Consider the following 11,294-nt stretch of genomic DNA (forward strand, 5'->3'; position numbering starts at 1 on the left):
TATATATTCATACTAATTTGATGCACCTCAGTTTGAAGAATGAATTGAAAAATGAATGTTTCATGAAGATTTCCACACCTCTTTGAAGGTTACACACATATTCACGTGGTCTCATTTATCAGTCCAGGGAGAACCACTTCACACTTCAATATTAACACTGATTCACAATTTCTTAGAAGTGAATCATGTCCTTTGAAAGGCTACATTTTAACTGTGTGATAACCTTTGTAAATCTAAAAGGTTCCTTATTGCCACACTGTCATGACATTAGATCTAGATACGTTTGTAGTTTTCTTTTTTAAAGTCATTTTTGTTACCACATTCCATCATTATTCTCAGTCATACATTATTGTACACTGAATTCTGTGTTTTCTAAATCTTGTGTGCTGCCATCATAGTTCTGTTCAGAAGCCATTTTCGTTTTGATAAGGCAGAAATGTGTCATGATATTTCATACTCTTGTCTGCTCATTTGAAATTAATATTATGCAATCCGTGTTTGTTTGTTTTTTCACTGATGCATTCAGTTCCATTATGTGTTCCACTCTTTATTGTTGTTGTTTTGTTTTTTTTTTGTCTCTAATGCCTCAGAAGCTTCCAGACACACAAGAAGGGAAGAGCAAAAGCAGTGTCAGTGTTGGTGCAAATAGGAACTTTATATCCTTGTAACATATTGTAAGTAATGTCAAGGTGGAAGTGCTCAAAAGAATACAAACATCAGAATTAGCTTGGCCCTTCTGATACTGGAATTGCAGACACATTTCAGGACATAGAATTATGTCAAATTTATACTTTGTCTCAAGATCATGTCAAAGTGTTTTGTAGTTAAGTAGATACTTAATTGTATTTTTTTTTTTTTGGTTTTATTTTGCACATATCTTGTAAAGGAAGAGGAAAATGTTTATGACAGAGAATGAAAACATGTTTTTGCTTATGTAGTAAACTTTGAATAAACTGTGGTAATACAAATGTTGTGCATTGATAGTTTAATTCACGCTTCCTTTCCTTTCCACATTATGGAAATCCCGTATTGCCTTCAATTGTGTATTTGCAGTGGCATGTTGAATACAATGCAGCAAGTTGGTAGACCAAATCAGATGTTGAACTGCTAAAATATCAATCAGTTTTAGTGTATTATTGATGTGTGTCTTTTATGTAGCATGCATGTGTTGGGGTGCTGTGAGGATGTGTATACATGTGTGTGTGTGTGTGTGTGTGTGTGTGTGTGCGTGCGTGCGTGAGAGAGAGAAAGAGAAAGAGATAAATGCATATTTCTTTATTTAAGAATTTGAACATCAAATTGAGTAGATTTTCAGCATGGAAAGATAACTATAATCTTGCATCTACACTCAGCAAAAAAAAAAAAAAAAAACAGAATGAAAGTAAACACTTTTTCGAGTTCATAATTTTCATAGAAGATTTAATTGAAAAGCAATGTATTATATACCATATCAAAGGTAATTTCATTGGCTATCAATCTAGTAGGTCAATATGAAGAGAAACTTTACGCATGAGGGAACACATTTGTTTTTGTCCTCCAAGGCACAAAAGTGAAAATTGCAAATATTGACATACACTGTATTGGCTTTCATTAGCAAATCCTCTTTAAGATAAAAATGATAACGAAAGACCAGTTTAACACAATGAGAAACATGAATGAAAAAGCAAAAATAAGTTTTGGTTCTCTCTCTTTATAACCTCAAACAAAATTTAAATGGGAAATTTAAAGGGGAAAATAAGAGTATTCTGTCAACTCGAGCTTCAAATGACAGAGTAAGGGCACAAAGATGATTTAATAAACAGAATATCTTTACATCATGCTTCAATGTATTAATTTCAGAATTCATTACACAAGTTCAGGAACCGAGTATTTTTCAACAATCTTCCTAATTTGAGAAATCAATTAAAATCCTAACCATTTTGTTAATATTGCTTCTTCTCTCATTTCATTTGAATTTGGATTTGACAGATAATTCTTAATTTTCGTCCATTATTTTCAGCCTTTGTTGATTTTTTGGATATAGAGATCATGGGAAGATTTTTTGAAAACTTGATTCATGTTTTTTATTGTGTTAAATTTGTCTTTTGTTCTTATTGCTAAGGGGTCATTCACAATTATCAACATTTTCACAAGTGTACAAACCATACACTTTTCAAGACCCCCCCCCCCTCCCCCCCAAAAGTGTACGAAGAAAATGTTGATTTTTTCCCCCACATTTTATAGCTACGGTCACAAAGGTCCTTGCGAACGCCGTACGAAGGACTAATTTGTACAGCCACAATGGGACAAAAATCATTCGTATGGCGTTCGCAGGGCCATTTGTGACCGTAGCTTTATTTTCACTGTGTTCAGTTCTTGCTTGGTCTGTTTTTTTTTCCAGTTTGTTTCCCTCCTTAGTTCTTGCTTGGTCTGCCTTTCTTCAGTTTGTGTCCCTCCTCATCCTGGTGCTTCAGCAGTCGATACCGAGTGGGATACTTCTGGTCACACACTGGGCATCTGTGGCTGGCCTTGTCCTGATTGGCATCCCTCAAAGCACGTACTCCACCGTGGATCAATTTGGTGTGCTTCTCTTCATCGGCTTTGCTGGTGAAAATGTATCTGAAAGTAAAGGAAAGAGAAGGCCACATTAGTTTCTGTATTTAGAGCACAAGATCAGGAGGGCAGAAATATGCAGAAATAATGTGCCCATGGGGCAATTAATACACTGCTGGGAGATAGAAGTGTAATAATTTGAATAGCCACAGCTAGGATGAAAAAGTCACTATTATAAAATTATATATATCTGCAACAACATATTCTTCAGTCACAGTGTAGGTTACTGATTTCCAAAATGTGGTAGCCCACTGGGTTTATTTTAAAATGTAGAGCAACCACACAGTTCTGTACTATGTTCATGTATTTCAGGGCAAATCTCTTCTGTGATGGCTGGGCTATATTAAACACATAGAGTTTATTATTGCTTTGATTTTTTAAAACTCTTTCGCCCCTGTTGTCCAATGGTCTATGCATGTATTGTATCAGTAGCAATTCAATTTTTATTCCAAATATAAAAAGGAAATGAATGAGCAACAACAAAAAATGGAGAATATGAAAGATATTGAATACATGTACAGTATAATTATATTGTTTTGAATTGTGTAATTTTAACTTGTGGAAAAATGAACTCGAAATGAATAAATGAGCAACAAATAAATTGAGAATATGAAAGATATTGAATACATGTATAATTATATTATTCTGTATTGTGTAATTTCAATTTGTGGAAAATGTACTTGAAATGAAAATGAGCAACAAATAAATGGAGAATATGAAAGATAATGAATACTTGTATAATTGTGTTTAATATTTCATATTGTGTTTATATTTTGATTTGTGGAAAAATTAACTTGAAATGAACTTGAAATGAACTTGAATGAGCAACTAACTAGGAACTTTAGTCCATATTTCAAGATTGTATAGACTTCTGTGTTCTGTGAAAACACACCAGTGCAGAGAAAATAAAACTAGTGGTGTGCTGAGAAACCTATTCAAAAATGAACTATAGATCACTGATATCATATACAGTGTCTTTTATTCACACTGCATATGACATTAAACAGTAGTAAGTAAAGAAAAAAAAATTATTAGAAATTATATGCAGCACAATAATCATACCTGCAGTGAGTGCAGCTGCGAGCTTCAAAGTTCTTCAAGTGCTGATCTGGACTACTGAAGGCCAACGATCTTTCCAGCTGGCGGAGTGTCTTGTAATGGCCTGGGTGTTCAGGGTCAGGGGTTATTGGAGGGAACAGCCATTTGTCACCACTTGGCATCTTCCACACTTTTGAAGCCCGGACTCCATCTTCCATGCACTTACATGTGCTTTCTCCACAACTGCCCTTGCGGAAGCACACAAAGCCACTTCTCCTGTCCATATGCGCAGAGATGTACTTCCACTCATCATGGGCCTCAGACAAATCTGAAGACTCCCGGATTCCACGTAGACTGGAGTGGAACATGTTCCGAACAACAGTGTATGTCCCATTTTCATCACCTGCGTTGGGTAACACAGCTTTAGAAGTGATCCTGAATCCATCGTGGACTCTCCCATCCCAGTACATGTTCAGACGGTTCAGAGCATTTTCGAACACAATTGTCTCCTTTTCCAACTTCTCGTCAGGTGAAATACTCTGAAGAGCAGGTGGAACCGTCTCACCTGGCAGGCATGCCGGGAGAGACACACCTGCCAGAAACTTCGACAATGGAGACCAGAGGTGCTCAATTGGATTGTAGCGAGAGAGACCAGCTGGCATGCACGTACTGATCAACATGTCATACTTTCCCTCCTTCCAAAGCTTACCAAGGAAGAATTCATTCAGATTCGTTTTAGGTGTCCAATCTGGGCCGCCGTCAGTTACAAGTACCAAGATGGGCTTGTCTAGACTGGGATTGTCCTTCATTATCACTTTCAGATCATTCATATGGTCTTCGATAGTTGTGGAAGTGTTTTTCACAGTCCGATTGAAAACCCAGAGGGGACCAGTGGAAGGGACTTCCACCACATCTCTGCCACATTTGTCCTTAGTGCTTGGGGCTTCAGCCTCTTTCATCTGAAGTTGCAGGTAGCCATCAGGTTCGATTAGATAGCCAGGGACTGGAAAATCATGGTCAGCATAGTGTGGGGTATCATCGCCAGGAAAAAATGTTCTCAGCTGGTGGTATCTGGACACAGCTTGTCCTCCAATATGGATCTTGGCCTTGCTGTCACATGAAAATGCTACACATTCATCTGGATACATTGCACACATCTGTCGCACGTTCGAGACAGTGGCAAAATATTCATGTGCATTTGGATTGTCTTTGCTGACATCACATGACTTCGTCCCAACACGTATATCAAGTGCGTCCTTGTGTCTGGCAGCTTCCCTTGAGTTGACTCTTGCAGGCTTCATCAAGTAGTACACTTTCGTCCGCGATATAGTATCCAACCCCTCCACATTTTCCAGAAGGTGTTTGCGGACATCATCGAGGGTGACTCCACAGGAGGTTGCAGTCCCAGTTCGCCTGCGTATGTGTGCACCAAAACCATGTAGCTGTACAAAGTTCATCATCACATCAAGCAGCTGTGGGTACTTTTCTTGCAGTGGTGTTTGTCCTGATTTCTGATAGAAAAAAATGCCATCTTCTGAACCATTATCTGACTGCTGCGTGCTTGGCAAGTCCTCGGTCTTATCAACAGAATCCAGGGTTAGGACCTCATACACAAGATTGGGTCTGAATACCAACTCAACATAGTCTAGAAGAACGTAATGTCCCCCTCTGGCAACACACAGCAATGGAAACATATCCAAGAGTTCATCAACAGCATTCTTGAGTTTGTCGTCTGTCAACTTGAAATGTTCAGCTAAAACATGGCCTGGTATCCCCAGCATGTCAGAGCGATGGCACATGTCCTTTAGGCTAGGGAATGAGTACAACTGCATAGCATTCAGTGGATCGAAGAGACTTTTGTCCCCATTGGATTCCATATCGGTAATTTTCTCTACAGCTTTCTCCCAACTAAGGCCTAGAGAATTCCCGGCAAGCAGTTTATATTCAGAGTTGCCCGTCAGCCGATTGAACCTCCTGGCATTCTGTGCTCGAACACTAGCCTGCAGACTGTCAATTGCTGTTTCTAGGGCAGTCTTTGCATTGAACAGAACAGGAAGCATTTCCAGCATTTTCGTCAGTTTCTGCTGACAGGACTTAAGCTGGAGACCAAGATTCCCGCTTACTACTTTTAGTTGCGCAAGCTGTGTCAAATGGTGCGACAGTTCACTGATACTGGACTCTGCCTTCTGCTGCCTTTGTGAAACAACAGAACCTTTCTTCACAAAAATTTGCTGTTTCTGCCACGAAGCAACTAGAGGGAAATAATCTATAGCTGAAGCCGACACTGACGTCAGAGCTCTCATAAATTCTGGATGAGATTTCACGTCCTCAGTGAGTAGTTCCGTTGAAGAGATTTTCAATTTTTGACAGAGGAATGATACAGCAGTTATTTGTCCATCCAAAATGTGATTTTGAACTGTGCTTGTATTCATCTGAGAAGAACCAACCGTTTCCTCTGGCACCTGAACTGTCACAAGAACTGGCTCTTTTTCTGGCTGGCCATTGTCATGCAAATCTTGATCCACAGTTGCTGCCTGAAATAAAGACAAATCATGTTCAATGTTAGTTTTTGAAAGTGGGTCAAACATCAAGGTCAAGGGTCAAAAGTAAAAAAAAAAAAGTTTTGGTATAATGTGCAAGGTCTTGCTGCTGGTCATATACAATATGAAAGCCATATCTGCTCACATTCAAAAGTTATGACCAAGGTTAAAGCGGAATTAAACCCACCTATGTGCATTTTTATTATATGCAGAAAAATCAGAGAAAGAAAATGGTGAAAGTTTGAGCAATATCAGATAATCCATTCAATAGTTATCAATTTTCAAAGTTTTACCAAATCTGCGTAATGGCCACCTAGGGGATCCTTGAGTTGGCCACTGAGCCAATTTCTGTGATATGGACAACTCTCCATTCGTTTTGTACACATATTTTCACAATTTTTTTAATCAAGAGTATACATTTCCCCCTTGCTTGTTATTCTTATTCTTGCTTATTCTGTCCTTTCATAAAAATGAAAAATAGTGGTAATCTGTGTGGAGAGTTGTCCAAACTCTAATACACTGATATTAGGAGAGTTGCCAAAATCAAGGATCCTCATAGGTGGCCATAACGCAAATTCTTATAGCAAAACATTGAAAATTGATAACTTGAAAAGATATCCGATTTTGATGTATAAAAAAAAAAATCACCATTTTCTTTCTCTAATTTTTCTGCATATATATATTGAATGCAGATAGATGTCCGAGTTTAATTCCCCTTTTTATAAAAAAACATATTGAGTACTTGACCACACCAAGATGTTAAAAAATTATTAAGAATTATGTACCAAAAGAAAGAAAAATATTCTGTAAAATATGAGCCCTCATTTGTCACAGTCATATGTTAGAATGGCTCGCAGGAATTTTTTAAAGGCAACATAAGCTGCTAATCCTTAAAATTGGCAACATTTAAAGATTCAAAATCACTATTATAGGTGCAAATTCGCAACTTTATATATTGGAAAGGATTGCCAAGTGTTCATATTTTTATATTGTCTACACAAATCAAGTTTCACTGAATTGTAATGAAATTAGAAAATATTTGTTGCCAATTTGATATTCATTTCCAAATGAGATGTGGTCTTGTACTCTGTGGGTTCAAGTTTCTGTGAGACAGACAGACAGACAGACAGACAGACAGAGTGGCAGACGGATGCATGAATAACGTTCCCTTCCTTTCCTGAAATAAAGCAGGAAAAGCAAAAAGAAAAAAAAAATACCCGAAATCAAATGTGCAGTTATTGGCTATATCGTGTTACTGGTCTCCAGGGACTACAAGGAGTTTGTGCCAACAATTCCTACGACTCTTTCAACTTCATTTGTACTTCAAATTTGATGTCTTAAAAACACATTAATTTTTTGTTGGAATAAAGCATACATGTAATCATTGCTCACAGAGCAAAAACATTCAACAATGCTGGTTTCGAACCCCCAATGCATCGACGAGCATAAAAATCGCTGCCCTCAATTTTAATATTGAGCTGTGCGAGATTCGCTGCCAGGGTGGGGTTGTCTACAAATATACATATCATCATTATGAATTGCGCACTGGCCGTGCACAGGACTCATTCTATTCAGATTTTTGTGTATTCATCTGTGCCACAGAAAGAATTGCCCGCCAGTGCCGTATGTAGTCCCTGGTCACATTTTCACGATAATGCCTGTTTGTTCAATAATCATGGGGGCTGAAAGTGGGGATATTTTTTATTACAATAGATCTCTACTTCTCTTGAAAAAGAGATCTGGTAGCTCCCAGCGACTAATCATAAAATTTCTAGGATGACAATATGTGCACACTACACGCCACCGTGGTGCACGGCGGCACCTTTTCCAACTTTCAAATCTTGTTCAAACAAATCTAGATCTAGATCTATACCGTATGTACACGGGAGAGAACTGGGCCCCACAACATTCAGCTCAATAAAATTAAGTTTTTCTTGCTATTGCAAGAACAATCAACAGCTTCAAAAACCCATAAACTATTCCTGGATTTTGGTATTAGCTGTTGATTATTCTTGAAATAGGAAGGAGAACTGAATTTCGAGTTTACCAAGGCCAGGGGGCCCCGAGTTCTCCCCTGTAAACGGTAGACATTACTGGTTGATCTATTACTTAGACTATTCTAGATATGTAGGCAAATTTTCCTAGAAATAGTTTGATTTTAATTTGTATCTGAATATTTTCTACATTAATGCAATTTATGATGGTGGAATATGAATTCAAATGAAATCTCTTACTTCCTCAAAATGGTCGTAAAGTGCGGCAAAAGTCATTAAAAATTGTGCGCAGAGTAATAATTGAGCGGGGCTGAGCCAGCCGCACCGCCGGCTGAGCCCGCCGGCCAGTAGCGCCGGGCGGCTGGGCCACCGGTCCGTGTTGCACTCCCAGTCCCACACTCTACAGCCTGCTTCAGGCCTGCTTCATAATCGGGGTAATTCTTCGGCATGTAAACATTGAAATACAAATTGCCATCAAAATATATGATAGAAAATCTGCCTACATACCAATAGAAAACAATTTATACACGAATCTCAAATTTTACTGAAATTAGTTACCTTTGGAACGACTTGGAAGAACGATTTGATCGTCCCCTTCTGATTTTTAACACGCTCCATCTTCAGCAGGGCTTTGTCCAGAACTTCAGTGAAGAGAACACATTGCGTAGACGCAGTGCGCCACAACTTTTGACCTTCCAACACGGCATCTGCTCGTTTCCGGTGCTCATTCACAAACACAAAAGCATTTATGAAGTTCATATATTTGTTAACGGGATTTTTGTGAACAATGCACCCTCGCTTAAGGAGGAATTCTGTTAGATTTTCCGGGTCAGTAGGTCTATTGTCCCTATTGTTCGCCATCTTTGACATTGTTTCCACGTACGTACGTACGCGCACATTTTTCTACATAATAATATAATATACCTAGATACCAAAGATCGCATGCGCGCGTATATCGACTACGCGACTTTCGGTGGCACAACTCACCAACCTTGAACATGAAGAAGGTGCGTAACTATGCATTCTTCACTCGCTGTTTCATTTCGGATCCAAAGTCGGTGATTCGTGTATTAACCGAAAGTCGTGTAGTGTGCGGGGGCCTAAGATAGCTATCTCTCGGTCATAAAGTGAAACGATGCCGCGAGAAATTGTGGGATTTTGATGGAGTGCGCGAACTATTCGGTCAGCGTGGAAAGTTTCCAGCGAGACGAGAGGCCGGGCCCGTGATCAGACGGGATGGGCGCGAGAGTATGGATCGACATTTTTTATAATTTGAAAAGCGTACGCCGGGTGCTGACCCCCTCCCCCCCAGCGTACGGTTTGTACGCTCGTGAAAATGTTGATAATTGTGAACGGCCCCTAAATTGAAGAACAATTACACATCAATGATTTGCTCATTTCAGCAATTTTCACTTTTGTGCCTTGGAAGAGAAAAACAAGGGTGTCCACTCGTGCATAAAGTTTCCCTTGACTTTAATACCAAGTTGACAGCCAATCAAATTCCATTAAATTTCATATTATGGTATATAATGCATTAACATTTAGCCCGAAATTCTGTAATATAAACTTGAAAAGGTGTTTACTCTATTATTTTTTTTTTTTTTTTGCTGAGTGTATTATGTACCTTGTATTATGTACATTGTCTAAGAGTTCAGGTATCTGGGGACTTGAGGATTTTTCCTTGACTTTTGATCCTTTTATATTAAGTTTAAGAAGTGAAATTTAGCACTTTCACTTGACTTTGATCTTTTGACACTTGACCTTTTGGCAAGAAAACTTCCAAGAGAATTTTGGGTGATACATGCCTACACTAAGTTTCAAGAAAAATCCTGCAGGAATTGCCAAGATAAGAGGGAAATAGTGAAATTTTAAGGAGTTGACGTTGACCTTTGACCCCCAATGTTGGTCATGACCCTAAATTCCCTAGATAATTACCGTCGGTCAGTACATGCATATATACTAAGTCCAGTGAAGATACCTTGAACCATTGGTGAGATATGGAGAAAAAAGTGAAAAATTAAAATTTTCACTCGACCTTTGACCTTTGACCTCACGACTCGAAACTCTCTCTGGAGAATCTTTGTTTGGTAGTTCGTGTACACACTAAGTTTCAAGAAAATGCCAGTCGCCATAGCGACATTTCTAGTTTTTGATATGCCAATGACTATTGGGGAGAACATTACCTATGTTTACCTTTAATTGAATATAGTGTCCATTCTCAGGCTGTAGCTGTTGCCAGTGCACTTTGCCGTGTGCATACACCACTTGATTAATTCACAAGCATGTTATATTTTTTAATAAAATGTCCTCATCGTGAATGGATAGTGCATGATTTAGTGGCATGATGAACAACGATGATTATCAGTGCTTTGCTTCAGTCATGCTCGTTGTGATGCGATCTTGACCACCAACTGCTCTTTTCTGTAATAACTCGACAGTTTGATTTTTTTTTGATCCGTTCGGTGTACTATGTTATTTAGTTTAATGTAGAATGCGAAAATAACAATGACAACAAACACACAAATACACACTATACTCACAAGCAAGTACACATACTTTGACATGAAATCATGGTCATAGACCTATTGCCACACATGTTTTATAGTGGCAAACATTCAAAAGCACTTGTCACATTGAGTGTGATAGTCGAGATTCCACCTAACTAGTTGTGTTGGGGTTCCTATGTCTCGAGTTCTACACTACACATACAGACACACACACACACACACACACACACATACACACACAAAATAACACCTTGGATGACTGAGACTCTTCTGAAGTCAGTATTGGCGCCAGAACAGGATGTGTAAAAAATACTTGCATAAACAAAATGAAAGCAATGGCAAACAATATTCAATGCAGTGGCGAAACAAATTAAATGCTCACATAAGAAAGTTAAAGAGGATTATTATCAAGAAGTATGTATTACTGTAGAAAAAAAAATGATATCAAATGTACAAAGAAAGAGATTGATTCACTGATAGGTAAAAGGAAAGTTGACAGTGAGAAAACCCTGATTAAATGTGACATAATATCAACGGAAAGACCACATGACATTGTAAATGCATTTACGTTTAATTGACTAGAATTGGACTATAATTTGCAAAATACAGGATCCTGAAAGTCG

General features: G+C 38.4%; 1 protein-coding gene across 1 annotated transcript; it reads right to left on the minus strand.

The window, feature by feature from the left end:
- Nucleotides 1–2,348: 2,348 nt before the first annotated feature.
- On the minus strand, nucleotides 2,349–5,445 carry LOC139745550 (uncharacterized). The gene is made up of 2 exons (XM_071655945.1): nucleotides 3,655–5,445; nucleotides 2,349–2,598 (listed from the first exon to the last, which is right to left on the minus strand). Exons 1-2 carry the CDS (start codon nucleotides 5,427–5,429, stop codon nucleotides 2,394–2,396), a joined length of 1,980 nt encoding a protein of 659 aa, XP_071512046.1. The 5' UTR covers nucleotides 5,430–5,445; the 3' UTR covers nucleotides 2,349–2,393.
- Between the last annotated feature and the right edge of the window lie 5,849 nt (nucleotides 5,446–11,294).

This window comes from Diadema antillarum, unplaced genomic scaffold, assembly GCF_040938485.1.
Source record: "Diadema antillarum isolate AM-2024a unplaced genomic scaffold, OU_Dant_1.0 seq00001274_RagTag, whole genome shotgun sequence".
Lineage (NCBI taxonomy): Eukaryota > Metazoa > Echinodermata > Echinoidea > Diadematoida > Diadematidae > Diadema > Diadema antillarum.